We start from the raw sequence: 19783 nt of genomic DNA on the forward strand, positions 1-19783 counted from the left end.
AAAGGGAGGGCAGGGATAAGGAGAAAAAATGAGAGCCAAGGCCTGTCCTGTAAAGGTACAAGATCCCAATGATGAATGATGAATGTAACTGTACTGTATCCCTAAAATGTACCAATAAACTCAATTAAAGCTGAAAAAAAAAAAAACAATGATCAGTCAGTAATCAATCACTCATTAGTGACTAAAATGGCTTGCTGGTTTTTTCTTCTTTTATTTCTTGTATCTCTGTACTTTCTTCTTGGTGTTACTTCTTGTTTTGCGGTGAGATCTCTGTTGTTCTGGTTGGTGTTCAACTCTTGGGCTCAAGTGAACCTCCTGCCTATGCAGCTGGGGCTGCCGGTGCATCATGCTGCCCTACCCAGCTAGGTTTATATTTCTTTCTGCTAAATTTTATTCTTCTAAATTCTTTGATAGAGTTCTCGTAGTTCATGACATGCCACTTCTGCATGATGGTTCAGCTAAGTATAAATTCTGTTTGACAGGTTCTCTTTTCCCTTCTCTTCTTTAAAGACTAATCTCCGGCATTAATTACTGCTAATAAGAATTCCTCTGTTAGTCTGATTATTGTTCATGGATAATTTTTATTTTCTCATTAGTTACTTTTAAGACTATATTTTTATCCTTGTTTTTCTTAAATTTCTCTTTAATGTATCAAAGGAGGAGTCAAGCCTTAAAATCTGGATGTATTCGAGTAACTCCTTCAAATGTTTCTTCTCTGCCATTCTTCCTGCTTTCCTACTTTTAGGCGAAAAATACACACATATGTATATTTTCTTTTTTTTACCCTGTCCTACGTGTCTATTTTTTATTTTATTTCTTAGACATTTTCACCTCTTCATCTCTCTATTTTGCATCCTCAGTGGTCATATTCCAGCTTACAAATTCTGTCTTACACTTTGGCAGTTTTAAGGTGTATGCCATTTATTTACATTTTTAGTTTAATTTCTAGTTTTTCATATCCAAGACTTATAATTGGTTATCTATAGCACCTTATTACTGATTCAGATCTCACTGTCATTGTTTCGTACTCTTTAGTTTATGTATATTATTCTAGTCTGGCTCTCTTTGAGAATCTCAGGTACACTTTGTAGCAAATTTCAGTTTGAGCTATTCATTGCTCAGGAATGAATTCATTGCCTGATTGTTTGCAGCTGTGCTTTTATGTGTTTAGGATTTTAAATGATAAATCAGTCTGGCCTGGAGTATGTTTTCCTCCCATTCTCAGTACTTACACCTCCTTTACATTTGCCTTCACTCATCTGTGATCAAGTCTTCAGCTTCCTTTCCCATAGGAACATTGGAAAAGTCAGACTCAGTCATTGTCCGGTCCGTAGCTTGGCCTCCGTCTGTCTACACCGCAGTCTGAACTTTCCTACTGCCGCTTTCCTTCCCACTGACACAGACGTGTGCGCCAGCTCTAGCGTCGAGCACATCACAGCTTTGTTCAGCGTTCTTTCCCACACAGGGAAGCTGCCCTAAGTAGGGGCATTGGCCCTCATCGCCTGCTACCTGTAATATCTTCTTGGCTTCCATTTGCCTTCCTGAAGCTGCTTCTACTGATCTCAAAACTAATAAGTCTGTGACTTTAGACCTCTCTTATCATTTATGTTCCACTTGCGGGCTGTGTGATGTTTAACTTATTTTTTAATACAACTATACCTAATTCTTGATTTTTTTCAATGTTTTTTTCTCATTTTTTCTGTTTGAAAGATGTCATAAAGCTCAAATTCATTGCTAGTCAGTCCTTTTAATTACTTTTTATAGTCTTTTATGAATTAACATATGAGCACTAGTGAAATGTGTCTTCATTTGGCACAAGAGAGCAGGGTTCCTTTATCTTTGCCTAAACTAGGAAAAAACTGTTAAAGAAACTCACAGGAATAAGGGATTGGGAAGAAAATACAATTCTGTATCGTGATGGGCATCTTTTCTCTTGCCACATAAAATTCAAGACCAATCTGAATGGACTGAGCTTGTCCTGAGCCATCCCAAGTGACCCATTTAGGGATAAGAGGATGCCACTGGCAATAACATCAAGAGACTTCCAGAAACCAAAGCTAGTGCTTGACAGAGAGCTGTGAGCCTCTTGCCCATGCACCATCCGAGACCTCTTTCACATTGGCAAAACTAAATGTGCAACCCAAAGGATAGATTCCAGCCAGCCATATTGATTATAAACCACACTGAGAGAAGGAGAGCTATTGATTGGATGTTCGTTAACATGATGGCTCAGCATCTTCCATGAATTTAAAATGACAGTGTACTGGTCGACTATGATTAGTTTGAGTATAAGCTAACGCCAAAATGAAAGGAAGATGTTTGGTTTCCTTGTTGCTAGAAAACTGTTACGAAAAGTATCTTAGCTTCTTGCATGCTTTGCAAGCCTGTCCATCTTTATTCTGTCTGTCCCAGCTCTTAATTAGTTTTAGAAATGTGTTTTCTCCAATTAATTATTCAAGTATACAGTTAGTGCGAGTCATCACAAAAGCAATTAAGGTAAAACTCCCTTTTTATGTTTTCTTTTTTAACCCTCAAAGCCTACTACCTTTCCTCCTCTATGAAAAACTTTAACTTCTTTCACATCATCCCAGCTCATGTCCTTTTTCAGAGACAGCCTTCATTGTCACTGTCAGCTGAAGCATTTACTTTACCGGTTTTGTGCACTGACATTGGACAGCCGTGATTCAACATTAACCCAGTACAAAATGAAGTGCAGTTTTACATAATGAGCATCAACGAGAAGTGCATGAAGTAACATGACGTGGAGGTTTGCTAACAGTATACCAGGGAGAAAATTGTATTCCCTCCCACCTCTCTTCCATGGAACAGGTAGAAGGAGAAAGCCTGGAGAGACACGCATGGCATGGTAGAACTTTCCATAGGCTGGCACTTGGAGTATGTTTTTATTAAAATGGCAAATGCAATTAAATTGTTACATACAGTATTGTTTCATTTCTTGGAAGAAAAAATATCTCTCTGGAATGTTGGGACATTAAATTGGGATGCAGCTAGGAGAGAAGGGAAACGTTGTCTGAGAAAAACAAGATCAAATCCAAGCATCGCTGCCTTCCACATGTTAGTCACCCAAAAAGCGTTGTTGATGTAAGAGTGCTGAGGTAACCGTAACAGGAAGGATAAGGGTGTAACACTCAGATCTGGAGCTGAGTCCTAATTCAGCATATACTGATTCTGGGCAAGTAGTTTAAATTTTTGAAACTTCAGGTCCCTCTCTTTAAATGTCATTAATAATGGCAACTAGAAAATTAAGCGTGATGATATGTGTAGAAAGTGCCTTTTGAAAAAACATAAGTGAAGTAGTTAGTGGGAAGAGAAATTTTTAGCGCTGTATCTGAAAGTTTTTTATTTATCTTTCTTAGATAAGGAAGGAAAGGAAATGAGGGACTTTGAGAGAATCCATAAGATTTTGAACTAAGTGATCCGTGTAGTACAGAGTCTATGAAACAGAAGCCCTATTGTTGCTTTTTCTCACTCTTATTTCTCTAAATTTTTGACAGAGAAGCCATTTTATAGAATATAAAAATCTGTGATTCATACACGTGTCTCTTCCTATCAAAGAATAGAGGTTTGTTAGTAAACAAATTACCATTTATAAACTTTACTTTCCCTAGTTTTCTGTTTATCTTCTTGGAGCATACTTACGTATTTTTGTACAGCTGCCCCGTGGCATTGTGGAAATCTCCTGCGTGCTCAAGAGCTCTTCTCTTTCCTTTTATTTAACTACCATTGTGCCTGTATTTAATCTGATACCTTTCACTGGGTCTTGAGAAGGAAATGACTTTCAGAAAGAACATTGCATTTTTTGTCCCAGGGGGTTAACCTACTAACCTAAAAAGATTATTAGTAGATGATACCTGAGAACAGTGTGGATTACATAGACCTCCTTCTCTGGCATGGTCAGCTGGCCTTATAATTCGTACAAACATTTCCCCCCACGGAAAATCATGAGTCTGAAGGAATCAGGGGACAATCCAGTCTGTGACAACCTAAAAGAAAAAGAAAGCTGTGAGATACGTAGTCAGCATTTGGGACTACCTTTCTTATGTGAGTCTAAAGAGGTTAAAAAGTTGAAAGTAGCTTTCAAAGGATTTAAAGAGATAAAAATTTGAATGAGAATGGGCCAAAGAGATAAAAACTAGAGGAAGATGAGTTCTGCTCAAACTCTCAGACTTTGAGTTGAGTCTTGATAAAGCTACACATCAGGAACAAGGGTAATTGTCAAATCATTTCAATCTCTGCCTGTTTGAAAGAGATCCAGGATTGCTCGTTCCCTCACAACTTTCCCAGAAACAAATGTGTAGCATCATCAAAGGAAGAAACCATCATTCTAGGCCTCAAACTACCTCTACAATTTGTATGTGCAATGTCCAGAAGTTCATTTTGAAATAGTCAAGTATACAAGGCAATTAGTAGAAAACTAAAATATGGTTAATATTTTCAAGGAAACAGAAGCAAGATTTTAAAATTCAGTAGAGATCTGAAAACAAAAGGAACAAATGGAATTTGTCAATCTGAAATAATGACTGAAATTAAGGTCCTAATGGAATGGTTTAACTGCATTTTACACACACACTAATAGAGAACTGTGGAAGTTAAAAGCTAGATTAGAAGAAATTATCCAAAATGAAATATGCAAGATATAAAATGATAAAAAATACAAAAGAGATGGTTAAAAAAAGGCATAAGGGGTATCTTTAGTGGAATACCACAAAACAAAGAAAGACTGGAGAATAAATAATGGCTGAGACATTTAGCAACATATTCAAAAAGCATTATGAAAACCAAGCAAAAGAAATGTAAAAAAGTACACGTCGGCACCTTATTAAAAAGCTGCTTAAGACCAAACAGTGGATATTTAATCATCCAGAGAAAGAAAACAGTTTACCTTAAAAGGAATAATATTGATCTCACAGCCAGCTTTGCAGGCACCGTTGAAGGCAACATACAATTGTGAACACAAGTGGAATGGAAGGAAAACCTTCATCCTGGAAGGTAAAACTCTAGTGTCCTTCTCCCCCAGTTCCCAGAACATGCACAGAAAATGGATGATTCTTCTGTAGGCAATTTGGCTAGGTACAAAAAAGGGGAAAAATGAAGAAAAACAAAACTGATAAATGGACATCAAAATGTCTAGTAGTCCTTGGCTGGCTGCTATCTAAGCCCACAGAGGCATTAGTGCTTTGCTTTTAAATGTAAATACTTAACCACGCTCTAGCCAGAATATCTGTAATGTGAAAGTAAGGAACCAAAAAACGGAAAAATGAGAACTTGGAAAGAACAAAAACAATGCAGGAAGAAAAAAGTTTAAAGTAAAACCAACTGATAGTTAATAATCTCAGGAAAATAAGAGATTATTTTGCATCCATAATAGTTTTGAAAAAGAGCAACAATAAAAACGTGCTCAAATTAAAAATGTCATAGAAATTTTAAATCTGATGAGTAGCTGGAGAATAAAACTGAAGACCTATCAGAATATAGAAAAAGAAGACCAAAAGCTATAAATTGGGAAAGATGAAAAATCGATGATTTGTTCGGGATTTTTAAGATCCTAGTAAGTATTCTAGAAAGAGCATATTTTTAAGGGGAAGACATTATCCAGAAAAGGACTGAAGGAATGTGTTCAGAACTGAAGAGAAGAATTTATGAAAATGACTGTTCAATTGTGCTGTATAATGGATGAAAATCAGCTTATGTCAAGGGACATCATCATTAAATTCTAGAATGCTGAACAAAACAACAGCAGCAATAATTATGCTGCAGAAACCTCCAGAATAAAAGAAAAATTTAATGATCAAAACCAAAGACATAAAGAACCAGAGTAGCATCAGGCTTTGTAACAGAAACACTGGGCAGGGAGCATTCTACAGGAAAGTAAATCCTACTCTTCAATTCATCATCTAGCAAAAAGCCAAGCAAGTTGTAAGAGTAAAATAAGGGCAGTACAGACACGCACAATCTCAAGAAGTCTACATCCCATGTTCCCTTTCTTAGGAAGCAACTGAAGGAAATATTGTCACAGTGAAAAGACATGGGATTCAGGAAACCTGGTCAAGCACAGAAAAGCCTCAAGGGATGTGTACCATGGGCATTCCTGGGATGCCAGCCTGCCATGGGCAGCCTGTGCAGACAGGAGTTAGAGAACAGATGGCTGCTGGAGAGATCTGCCTCCAAGAAAAAGGAACCAACAGAAAATACAGTGTTCTTGAAAGTATTGAGATGCGGTTTCCCCAGCCCTTTTACAAATTTTTATTTTGGGACAGGGTCTTACTAAATTGCCCCAGCTGACCTCAGACTTGAGATGCTCTTGCCTCAGCTTCCTGAGTAGCTGGGGTTATATAGATGTACCCCACAACCCCCAGCCCATTTGACTTTTAAAATTGTATATATGCATTTGATTTTTTAAAAAACATTAAACCATGATACAGAACAGTCTGTATAGTATGCTACCATTTATGTAAGGAAAAAAATGTATATGCAAATATGCTTTTTTCTTTTAGTCATAAGATATATCTGGAAGGATACACAAAATATTGCTAGTAATGGCTATAGTTAGGGGTAATAACTAGTTGGACCACTCCCAGGCATGAACGATAGACCTTAACCTTTGAATTCATTTGAATTTTACACTGTTCACATATATTCTTCTTTTTAGGCTTTTAGGAAAGATGGAAAGTGAGAATAAGACTGAGATAAGACCGCAGAGTTCAAAAGAGAGTGAGTAACTCTAGTAGGACTTAGTTATTCAATGAATCTAAGTATATATTTCTTTTTATTAAGCAAATAGCATTATGCTTATAGAACAAATAGGCAAAGATAAGGGGAGAAATTACTCAGAAAAATACACAAAGAACAAGGAATAAAGAAATAAGAACGAAGAGTGGTTTATTACTTGGGGACCAGGATCTCGTCTTATCTGTCTCCTGGCTGAGAATCTCTGGATTTGTCAGCATTTCTGATTGTACAACATAGCAGGGAGAATAAAGGCAGATGTAGGGAGTAGCAGGACTTGAGGCACGAATGAACCAGGCTTGGAAAAGGGAGGAAGGAGACTTTCTTGTGAAGGACGGGGCCCAGTTAACAAGCCACCTGTGTTATTCTGCGGGTTGTAGCTAAAGAGCCACCTGCATTATCTCTAGCTAACATCTCACCCCGGAGAATGGCTGCACGGAGTCCTAGTTCTTCAGCTGTCATGTTTTCTTGCTATTAGAGATGTCACAGTCTCACCGATCATTGAGGCCTCTGTACACCAGCTGAAGGCTCACTTAGCAAGTCACACGCGGGCCTTGGGTTGACTCATAATTTTAACCAATAGCTGAACTATAAGTCAATTCAATAGTATTGAAAGCCTTCTCAGTGCACTTTCAAGCTGGTCTCCTTCACTTGTGTGCATCTTCTGAATTTTTTCTTGTGTATAAGGTTTGCCAGTGAATTCCTATCCATCTCATGAGATAGTACTATTTTTGTTACCAGCTGTTTTAACTAAAGATATATTGTCATCACTTTTAATATGAATAGTAAGGATATTCCTCTGCAGACTAGGCCTCGCTACGTGATTCAGGCTGGCATATATCTCACTAGGCAGTCCAAACTGACCTCAAACTCATGGCGATCCTCCTGCCTCAGCCTCCCAAGGCACTACAAGTGTGCACCACCACACCCAGCCCAGATCATTCTTACCAATTAATTTTATTCCACCATTTTACTCCAGCACAGCTGATTTAACTAATCCTCTACAAATAGATTGTTTTTTAACTACTGTAAACAATGTATGTGCTTTAATTACAACTCACACCCTTAACCGTTTCCTTTGACTAAATTCCTACACATACAGGTGGTGTGTCAAATGGCATGAATATGACTAAAAGTCTTATTACATCTTGTGAATTCTCCCCCAGAAATTTTGTACCAATTTATATGCTGAACTCCCAGCAGTGTTGAAGAATGTCACTCTCTCCTGGACCCTTGCCAATACTTGTTTTTACCCAGTCTAGAAGATTTCTAAATTTTAATTATTATTTAAATTTGTGATTCTTTGGCTTTCTGGTGGGAATGAACTGTTTGCATATGTGTTGGCAAACAAGCTAGTATCATTTTTGAGCCCATTCCCATCCCTGCTATACCACTGATGGGAGGGAGACTTAAAAGGTAAACTGAGAGATTTTTTTTCCTTCAGAATCCACAATCTCACAAAATAAATGAGTACACAAATAATACAGTTAGATTGTGGTATGTGAGCAAAGAGGAATCATGATAAATTCTTCTGTCAAATTAAAGTGTGTCCTGGATCAGAACATCTGAGGAGGCTTACAGGCTAAGGAGAAGGGACACATTTCCGAGAGCAGTGCATTTAGATTCTGATGATACTTGGTACATTTGGGAAGGGCGAATCACCTACTGTCCTCAGAGGTAAGTTTGTAAAAGATATCAGAGCCCTCTTTGGAAGAATCGGGCCTCAATCCTCCAGACTGGCGGTGTGTATCTTGTATCCCAGTCCTGATTTTGAGCTGCCCTGTCTGTAGAGGGCCTGAGAGACTTCTCAAAAGGAAGCAAGACCCTGTCTCTACCAAGATTCATGCAAAATAATGGTTCCTCAAACATAAAAACTGAGCTTGTATATTAATCAAAAAGAAAATAACAAACATCCGCCACATGTGGGGGTCGGTGAACTCTGGAACTTGTATTTAAATTATGGGTGAGTGTTCATTTGTGTATTGTGCATGCATTTTTCTCTGGAGGCATTCCATGGCTTTCTTGAAGGAGATAAAACACACCACATTACTGATCCGCACATTGGAGAGGCACCCAAACTTTTCAGCAGGAGAGGACCAGGGTCAGATCTGTGAAAGATAGACAGAGATGTAGACTGGTGGAGGCACCAGCCGAAAGAAGAATTCAGTATGAAGCTTTGGAAGATAATATAAATAATGGCTACGATTTATTGGGTGTTTACTCTATGCTGACAAGGTGCTATATATTTGGAAGTTGTTTTATGTCGTCTGCAAGAAGCCCATTTAAATGATAAAGAAACCAAAACCAAGAGGTTTTAAATTAGCCTAAATTCACCTGGCTGCAAATGACAGAATTCAGAGTTGACCACGAAGTCATTGATCCCGAAGCCCACATTTTTAAGCAGGATTTTTGCACTGACTCCCTTGTAATACAAATTCTAATAACAGTTCTTCTGCACCTTGGATCCCATGGCAATTAGCAGTTAATTATTTTAAGAAGCAAAGTGACTCACTTCGGAAAAGAGAACTGTATGACTAGAGATACTATTTAGATGACCAAACACAGACAGGCCTTGATGATTCTTCAGTGTTCTTGTTTCACAAAGAATTGATCGCCGGGCATGGTGGCACACACCTGTAATGCCAGTACTCAGGAGGCTGACAGGAGGATCTGCCTTGATGATTCTTCAGTGTTCTTGTTTCACAAAGAATTGATCGCCGGGCATGGTGGCACACACCTGTAATGCCAGTACTCAGGAGGCTGAGGCAGGAGGATCGCTGTGAGTTTGAGACCAGCCTGGGCTACATAGTGAGTTCCAAGTCCGTCTCAACTACACAGTGAGACTCTGTCTCAAAAAAAACAACAACAAAAAAAAATTGATCAACTGCTGAGATAATGGTATAAACCCAAAGGAATCCCTCACTCTGAGTGTTGCTTCTTGTAGTTCCTTGCTTTCCTTCCTTCCATGGAAGGAAATTCTCACAGATTTCAAATGGCAAGTGAGTTCTTTCTTGAAAAATAAATAAATAAATAAGCACAAGGTGCTATTTTCTGCAAGCTTCATGATTATTAGCACTGCACAAAAGAAGTACTGTCTGAGCACGTTCACACTTTCAGTTATTGTCGATGTGATGTGCAAACAGTGGCATTCACTTCTGCTTTCGGGCAAATATTAAATGCACAATAAAGAAACTTATAAAAAGCTCTGGACAATTCATTTTGGGAGCGGAGTGCTGCATAAAAAGTGCTCTGCTGCCCTATTGTCAAACGAAAAGCAAATATTACCTTTACGTATGTGAAACCTCCGAGAGAAGCGCTTACTGCTAATAACAGGTGGGCATGGAACTCTACACTGCGAAAGATCACACATTTTCCATCTTTCACAGCCATATGCACCTAGACGTGTTCTTTATGGGCCACTGGACAGACTTGACTTTTCCAGCCCTGGTTCACAGAAAAGATAAGAGGCAGTTATTGTACCTTCATTTGGCCTTTTTTTTTCTCTCATTGAGTTTATTGGTACTTTTTAGGCATAGAGTACGGTTACATTCACCATTGGGATCTTGTACCTTTACATGATGTATCTTGGTTCTCCCTTTTTCCCCATTCCCAGCCCTCCTTTTACCCCCCTCCTCCCTTCCCTGTTTACAAAGACTTTGTTTCCATTTTTTCCTTTTCTGGAAGGCTTGTTTTTATCATCTTTGAAAGAAATATACGAAACTTTGTATTAGTCCTCTATTGCTGGGTAACAAGTTAACACAAATTTAGGGGCTTAGAACAATACTATTTATTATGCATTTCCATGGGTTGGGTTCCAGGGATGGCCTGGTTGGAATCTCTCCTCGAGATCACAAAAGCTGAAAAGGTATATTAGCTGAGCCATATTTCTTACAGAAGACGCAAGTACAGAAAGGCGCCCTCTAGACCCCTCGGGTTCCTGGCAGAATTTCTTTCCTTTGGGCTGAATGGCAGAGGCCCCCTTTCCTTTCTGGCTATCAGCAGGAACAGCTCTGAGCTGCTTCTGAGCCATGCACAACTCCCTGATGTGCAGCCCCTTCCCCAGGTTCTCTCATGCTTGACATCGCCTCACTAGGAAGAGCCCACCCAGCCTGATTACCCAGTTTAGAACCCGCCTACTTGGGACCTTAACTGTACCTACAAAATCCCTCTACAGCAGCATCTAGATTAGCGTTTGACTAACTGGGAAAGGTCATCCTACCTTAGAAGATGGATATCCTGGGTCCATCTTAAAGGTCTCCCTACCACAAACCCCACAGGTTTCTCTTCTGCCAAGTTTAGTAATCTATTCTTCAGCAAGCACTACTAATCCCATACTTACGTGTCTCGTGGGACATTTCAGATCCTGCAGTAGCCATCATTTATGAAAACTTACTGTATGCCAGGGCTATTCTGAGTTTTTATGTGCATGGCCTCATTTAAGCATCACTGCACTTCTCTACAGAAGATATAATCAGTATCCTGAACTACAGAGAAAACTGAGATGTGACACGCGTGAGTAGGTGATGTCCCCACAGTCCGGTCTGGAAAGCAGCAGAGCCAGAATCAAATCCACATCCCTTTTCTTTCAGCGCCCTCCTTCCTAACCGTTTCCATCCATTGCTATCTTGCCATATTTGGGTTTCAAAAAGTCTACAAAATGCCCTCCAATTCTAGGCTGATTATCATTCATCCATTTCTCCTGTAGTCTAATTTGCCTCCATGCCTAATAACAGAAAATGTCACACAGACTAAATCTTCTCCTAAAGCAAAGGACACACCTAAAATTCAAATTCCAAGGAGACACCAGATGTTAGAGCACTTTATAGCCTGAATTTTGCTAAGGATGGCTCGGGACTTCAGGATCTGGAATTTATTGTGTGTTGTTCTTGGATTTTTATGATGTATTTTGCTGTCTGATTTTATGCCACATATTGATGAATAAGCTTCATCCAAAGGGAAACTCACCAATTCAGCCCTGGAAAGCAAATTCAGGTCTTCTTCCCAAAGTGCCTAACCTATGTCAGCAGGAATCAGAATAAAAATGGTACACATCCATGGAAAACTAATGTCCCCTGAATCGAAATAGCACTTTTGCTGATCATGTAGAAGAATGACCTGTGTTCCTGGTTAGAGGAAGAAACAAAAGGTTGGAATTGGGGAAATGACATTGACAGGACCTGCTCAGAAAGACACTTTGCTTTCTGATGAAAGGACAAAAATGACATTGATTTATATCTTAATTGTCAGCTGAGTCTCGTAAATAAGCAAAACTATGTAGAATGCTCTCTAAGGCCACAAATTTAGGAAGCAAGGACAACAGAGTAAGATCTTCATACCTAGAACTTTCTTATTTTCTCTGCTAGCTGCCCCTCTATTTGTCCTGATAGCAGATAGATATGAACTTTGGGCCCAAAATTTCATATGATTTCAAATGCCATGTTAATTTTCCTATAAGAGCCTTCCCACCTTTCAAAACCTGAGATTTGGGAGAGTTGGATTTGGGAGAAGGGCTGATGATGTGCAGTGGTCTCTACCAACAAGGTAGTTTTTGGCAGAGAGCAGGGAACAGCTCTCCATACCTGTCTCCCTTTATTCCAGACCCAAAGCTGAACTACATTTTGCAGTGTCCTTTAGAGGCAGGTGCAGTTGCATGGCTGAGTTCTGTCCAAAGAAAGTGAACAGAAGAGGTGCGCATACATGGGCACCAAACTGCTAGGCTTTGTGCATAACTCATAGCACTTGAGCCTTCATTCTGTGCCCTGAGAAGCCACAAGTTAAATACATTAGAGCCTGTTTAACTGAGGTCTTTGTCACCAATTGGAATTCATGTGATCCAGAAATAAGCTTCTATGGAGTTAAGCCATTGAACATTAGGGCTCTTTCTGTTATAGCAGCTACCATTACCTTGTCTAAAAATAGATGCCTAAATTCTACAAACTGCAATTAAGAAAGACAAGTATTTCTTGAAATACTTGAAGACAAGTATTTCTTGAAAAGAGAAGGGCTACTTGTTCAAGTGGGAAAACCTATTTCCATATATTGCTTTAATTGTGTAGGTCAGACTGAAAATGATATAAGTCAAGGGCTCCTGTCTACTGTAATAAAAGCTAGATGAAATGAAGCTATCCCAATCTATTTAAAAATATCTATTGAAAATTGAATTTTCATTTTTAGCTCTTTTAGAACTCATTCTTGTGTCATCTTTCATGATTAATGTGTTAGGGGATTTTGGTGTTTTCTCTTTGGAACAGGAAAAAAATGTTTTGCTACATTAAGAAAAAATTCATTCCTTTGAAGCTAAATATAAACAGAATATTGTGGCTTTCCATACTTGCTGATTCTTCTTGCAATAACAATTTATCTACACTTCTACAAATTAAATTTATGGGGATTATTTTATTTTACTAATACATTATTAAATTACTAATTATATTTAAAAATATATTAATGTTCTGGAAAGGGGGATTTTGCTTATAGTTTTCTTAATATGTTAATAGTCTACTAAGGCTAAGTTACTACAAGAAGGAAAATTATAGAGAAAATTTTGAAAAACAGATTGAGTCGTGCAAGATCAGGATTTTTTTTTTCCCACAAGTTTCCATCAAATACAATTATGTTACAAATATCTCCATCCAGATCCTAATTTATCTAGTGTAGTATTTAAGGCTTAATTGTTTTCCTCTATTTCTATGTCACTAAGGATGTTCCACATTCAAAAATCATGATTAATACTGAGACTCTTGACTTAAAGTTAAGCCCATAATTTCCATTAATACCAACATTAAAATAAAATTTCCTCAACATCATTCATGTACATCTCCATTGCATATCATTTATAGCCTTTAAAACATTGTTCTTTGCTTTATTTAATTCATTTACATTTTAAAATGCAATTTCCTTATTTCCCTTGTAGACTTTCAAAGTAGGAAGAAATATGACAAGCTTTCTGGTCTGTCTAACAGGATTTGTCCTCAGTTGCAAATTGGGAAATTGGCATTTTTGGTTTAAATATTAGATTCTCCTTGTATAAATACCTACAAACCAGTTCCTAGGAGAGGAACTGTGTGGGGCTCTGTTGACCAATTGAGTTTCTGAGTCTGCTTTGGAGCCAGGCCTGGGTTTTGGTAAGATTCTTCCTGGTTGCAGTCTAACTCTTGCCTATAATCTGCAATGTATTGAACATTCTTCTCATTTTCATGAGTGCCCTTCTACCAGCAAGTTTCTTATTCAGAGCCTCCACTATACCTGAGCCCCCACAGAACACTTGTGGTTTTTTTCCCCTTTTATTTGTACAGCACATGTTATCAGTCCATGATATTTGCATTCGTCTTAGAGGACAGGTGCATGTACTTTCCATATCTTGATTTGATTCTTTTTCTTCTCTTTCCCCTCTCTACCCACCTTCTTCCCTTCATCTCTAGATCTCTTTCCCCCATTTCCATTATTATTGATTTTTTTTTACTTTAGACCTGTGACATACGTATAATGATTACATTCATTGTGGGTAGTTGGCATAGGTACGTGATGCTCCTTAAATCTTTCCACCTCCCATTCTCCCTCCACCTACCCTTGGTGTCTTGGTCCCTCGCCCACTCCCAAAAAGTTTATCTCTCTGTTTTCCTTGATCGGTCTTTTATTTTGCTTTTTATTTCTACTTTGGATTATTCAAATGAGAGAAACCATATGGTATTTAAGCTTGTGATTCTGATTTATTTCCCTTAGCATTATGCTGCATGTGTTTTTTATATTTCTCCTTTTTCTCTTTTGCTATAAATAACTGTAGAAGTTAATTTAAACTGGAGTAGCCTCTCCAGCTCAGGGAGTACATTTTACGCTTGTTTTTAAACATGTTGTTTTCTTCCATATGCCTTGTTTTGGAGGGCTTCTTCTGAGCCATTATACTTGGAAGGGTATGAAGAGCCAAGGAAAATTCACCAGGGAATCATCAAGCCTTTCTCCATGAACTGGAGAGTTTGGCTTTTCCTCTCAGACATTATCCTTGAAGTTTCTAAATGATTTCCATAACTCTTCTTTTTTAGCCTTTTCCCAAAGGGCTAATGTTTAATGATTATCAGTAATTGATTTAAAGGAAATAGCAATCAAAAATGGGGGACAGGATGCTTTTTATTAACTTTGAGATAATATATATATATGTGTGTGTGTGTGTGTGTGTATACACAATTAATGTAGAATAAATTAAAATTTTTAAATCATTAGTGTAATGTAATCAGGAAACACCACTTGATAATCATGTCTAATTTCACATTTGGAGGAAAGAGAAAATGTGTCAGTGCATTTGTCACAACTAAAGGGTTTCAACATCCTCTGTTCCACAAAGCATCTTGTTCTCTAGATTCCCTGGGGCACTTTCACCCCAGCCTCCTTCAGACTTGCATTTTTGTCCTTTGAGTGTTGTTCTCCCTGAATGTCATTACTGTCAGCTCCTTAGGGGAAGAGAATGTGCTTTGAGCATTTTTGTATTTTCCACAACACCTGGACCTCAGGGCCATTGAATAAATGTTTGCTATATTTACTTAAACATCCCAAAAAACAATTTGCTCATCAAATTTGAGATGAACATGGAGGAGCAGCTAATAAGGTAAAGGTAAAAGCTTAAGAATGATAAAAGCTCCCAGAAGGCTGTAAACTTTATAAAAAGAAAAAAAAAACAAGACTTGAATGATAAGTGCAGTAATAATAATGATAGTAATAATCAAGATTAGAACAAAATGTATGTATTTAACAGCATATTGGACACAGCTGAAGACAGAATTAGTGAACTGTTAAATAACTCAGAAGAATCCATCCAAAATGAAGCACAGAGAGCAAAAGAAAAGAAAAGCAGACTAGAGGACAAGAGACACAGAGGGTACCCCAGGAAGTCAGTCACATATATAACTGGTGTCCTGCCAGAATGGGAAAGAGAAAGCGAGGCAGAAACAGTGTTTAAACAGAATGGTGGGTAATTTTCCAGAAATAAAAGATATCATACCAAAGACTAGAAAGATAGCAGATTCCAAAGAGACTGTGAAAATGAATGCAGACTTGGATAGAGTGAACTTGTACGATTAGCATTAAAAGACAAGGGCAAAATCTTAAATGCGGCCTTAGAAAATAGATTGCCATCAAAGAAGCAGAAATATTTCAAAGTTGAATCAAATGTTTATAACGTGAGTCATTTTTTTCTGATTTGACACCTTAACCTCTCTTGGGAGTCTGATTGTAGCATGTGAGGTTTACTTCTGAAGCTGGGGTGCAGGATATGAAAGATTAAGTGAAAAAGGATAGATGCAGTTTACCCTATCTCATTCTCCAGAAGTGCCAAAGGCCAAAATGTAGAAGGTTCAAAGAAAGCACATTTCTGCCTAATACAAGAAGAAATGTCTAATGATTTGAGTTGTTAGTACCTGGGTTACCTTATAGAAGAAGTAAGTCATCTACCGTGAAAGAGTTTAATTAAAAAGTTGATACGTTCATTTGTCAAATATTTGTTAGGCACCTACTGTTATACCACACGTAACTATAGATGCTCACAGTATTTAAACAAGTGCAAACAAAGAAAAGACAGAAGTCCCTAGAGCTTACACCATAGTGCAAGGAGACAAGCCATACGCATGATAAATAAGTAAATTATGAAAGTAAAGGTGAACAAGTCTGCCAGAGGTAGGTTTGCTATCTAAGATGTGACACACAGAGTAGATATTATTTTGCCAAAGACTTAAGGAAGAAAATGAGTGAGCTGTGAAGAGCTAGCAGTTAAAAGGGATAGATTGGTGGGAGTCATTTCCAACTCTGAAATTCCGTCTGACCTTGTATTTCAAGGTAAGTTTGGAATTTTAGCTAATGAAATACTATTAATTGCTGTGAAATAATAGAACTCAGGGTGACTTGCTATACTGTGTTTATTACTGAAAGCTGTTCATCTTCACTATAAAATGCTAGCAACTTTGCATTTGAAAAGCATTTCTTTTAAAATTCACAAAGAATGTTGTACCTTTTGTTGGTGTCTCAGAATTTGGAGATTGGAGCAGATAATTAGTGTAAGCTTCTTAGAAAACTAGGTTGTCACCACAGGAAGGAGTTGTAAAGAATCTTCACAGAGCATTCAAAAGTAGAATCGGAGGCTTGCTCTTCAGAATCAGATTGCTTTTGGGGAAAAAAGAAGCCAACAAATATCAGCTGCTTTGATTCTAAAAAATAATGTTTGTCTCTGATGTTGACTTCTGTGGTGCCAACCAGGTGATATAGAGAGGACTTTAACATGTACAGAACGGAAAGCCAAGAATATCTTCCTTGTTAACTTGTGGTCTTGTGTTGCAGGCAAACAAAAAATCCCTTTGGACAATTGAACCCGCTGAAGGCCTAGTTCCTTTGGAAGCTAATGTTCTCCTGACCCTCACTGCCAACCTCAATGACGTTCTGACCTTCAAGGACACAGTCATTTTGGACATTGAAAATAGCAACACCTATCAGATTCCTGTCCAGGCTTCAGGAATTGGTTCTACCATTGTTTCAGATAAGCCCTTTGCTCCGGAACTCAATTTGGGAGCACATTTTAGGTAGGAAAATATCATGCCCAATTTTTATCAATATTACGTATGTTGCACTGTTAGCTAATTTAAAAACTTGTTTTTTAAGTAAATAAGACAGCCAGTTCAGCCCTTCTCCTGTCACATCCTCTCTTTCCCCTTCCTCAGTGGGGATGTCAGTCGCAGAAAGACATTTCCTAGATATAGCTTGTCTACGTTCTCCTATCTGTGTCTGTCTACCCTAGAGAAGTGGATGATTTTAGGAAGTGTAGTCTTCTCCCAAATTGGCAGTGACTTACTCCTCTGTGATGAATTTAGAGTCTCGACTGTGATTTTTTCTCTTTGATTCCAATGTGCTGCTAGTATCACTCTATGAATATGAAACCTAAGCAAAATATACCTAGGGAGGCAAAAATTTATTGCAAATATCTTATCAGATATTACAAAGTTAGTAGCTTTTTTGGCATCATTTCTTCTACATGCCTCCTACCATACCACAATTGAAATAGCTGCATTTGTCTTCCCCTGATTATTCAGGAAAAGACAGAAGGTCTAAATATTTAAATACTAAGAGGCACAGTATAGATACCATAATATAATATGGATATTAAAACGTGTGAGGTTTGAACAGCAAGGGTAGAATATACATGTGGGATTTATTTCTGTTTCCTCAAGACAGTTACTGACCACTGGGCACTGGCTGGATTTCTGTCTTCCTATAGGAGTACTGTGATCACATTTCACAGGTCACTCCTCCTGTCTTCTGTTCTAACAGCCCCTAAAACCAGGTCATGTGCCCTGTGTTCAGAGAAGATATCACTAGGGGTGTTCAGGAGCCTCCCAATTCCGTCCTTGCTTCCTTTCCTCTGCCCCATCTGCAAAATGTGACACTTGATTGAAAATACCACAAACCAGTAACAAATTAAGTAACATGAAAGTTCGAAAGTTGAAGAGTTGAATTGCATATGTTTATAAAGAGGCATCTGGTTACACATGTCCTACTCCCTGCCTGTCTATTGGCCATAAGCTAGAGCATTTTGTCATAATAGTGCTTCCATTCTTAAATTTCTTTACATGTACCCAAATCTCATTATCAAAAATAGGGTACTAGAAACTTGATCTAACTGCACATTCTTAATTTGCAAATAGTGTCAGATAGCCCCAAAGGATATTCCAACCTTTGCCTGGAATTGGAAGGGTAACTAACAGTTTTCTTTAAATATATAAACAACTGTAGTTGTTAGCTGCTAATTTTTCCGCAGCATAAACCTGTTATTATTCTTTTTGGCATAAACTCATGTTGCCAGCAACAGCCAGAAGAATCATCAAAAACCAAGAATAGGGAAACTACAGCTCACTGCCTGTTTATGTAAATAAAGTTTTATTGGCACATAGCCAGTAACATCCCTGGCTGCTTTCACACTACAACAGAGAGTTGAAAAGTTAGGACAGAGATCACATACCCCAAAACCCTAAAATATGATGATGATGATTATGATGATGATGATGATGATGATGATGATGATGATGACTCTCCCCTTTACAGAAAATGTTGACTAATCCCTGGTCTACAAAAGCACAACCCCACTCATCACATGGTATGGGTCAATGCCCATAGATTTTCAGAGCTTCTGTTACTTTATAAAATGGGAGTTAACAGACTTATGATAGCTGTTTCGGTGATTTAAAGATACTGTGAATAAGTAGTGGATGCCCTACCTAGTTTATAAAACAGTATATATCACTTACCTATGTCCCCCAAAACCTACCATTAGCCATAAAGTTAGACTGCCAGGGGGACAGGGATTTGGCTCAGTGGTTCCACCACCGGCCTCGCAAGCACAAGGTCCTGAGTTCGATCCCCGGTACCCCCTCCCAAAAAATCAAGTTAGACTGCCAGGTAAATTTGTTCTATTGAGCATGCCCTGTGGACATGTATTTAGAGAGAAATTTTCTCACCTGACAGTTGGAAAGTATTTCTTCTCATTATTTGATGCTTTAACTTATTTATTAGATATGTCATTTCCTGAGAAGGAGGAGAAAGGATTAAATGTCAGTCCTAACAAAATATAAAAATGAAAAAGTCCTGAGTTTTTCCTTGGGGGGAAAAAAACAACAACAGAAAAAACAAACAAACAAACTAAGCCTATACATCAGTTTTCTAGATCCCAAACAAAACACGTCCGAACTGCCTTTTAAAAATCTGAGAAATCCCAGTTCATTCACAGAAAGCTAGGCAATCAGGAGATGTAGAATAGGTAATGAATGAACAAATTGATGAAACAGCCACATCTATCTGATAAAGTACATTTGATACAGTACAAGAAAAGTGCCCCGTCTGCGTGGTGTTCAGGCACTTCAGTCCAGTTCACTGGCCTCAGTTAAGGCTTAAAGGACATGTGTTGCTTCATTTCAGAGCATCCCTCAAATTGAGTCCATTGAAAGATATTTCACTCCATCCATAGAAATTTACTCAACACAGCTTAAGATATGCTTTTTTTTTTTTT

The 19783-nt window shown here is 38.1% G+C and overlaps 1 protein-coding gene across 4 annotated transcripts in view; it reads left to right on the forward strand.

Annotated features, from left to right (window-relative positions):
* Nucleotides 1-19783, forward strand: part of Hydin (HYDIN axonemal central pair apparatus protein) — a 365508-nt gene that overhangs the window by 167616 nt on the left and 178109 nt on the right. For all 4 annotated transcript variants that reach the window (XM_010644447.3, XM_033757831.1, XM_010644448.2 and 1 more), the window contains exon 19: nucleotides 17068-17306. In XM_010644447.3, the coding sequence (XP_010642749.1) occupies nucleotides 17068-17306 (239 nt within the window). The remainder of the gene's footprint in view (nucleotides 1-17067; nucleotides 17307-19783) is intronic.

Source organism: Fukomys damarensis, unplaced genomic scaffold (assembly GCF_012274545.1).
Source record: "Fukomys damarensis isolate Sample0158 unplaced genomic scaffold, DMR_v1.0_HiC HiC_scaffold_32, whole genome shotgun sequence".
Classification (NCBI taxonomy): domain Eukaryota; kingdom Metazoa; phylum Chordata; class Mammalia; order Rodentia; family Bathyergidae; genus Fukomys; species Fukomys damarensis.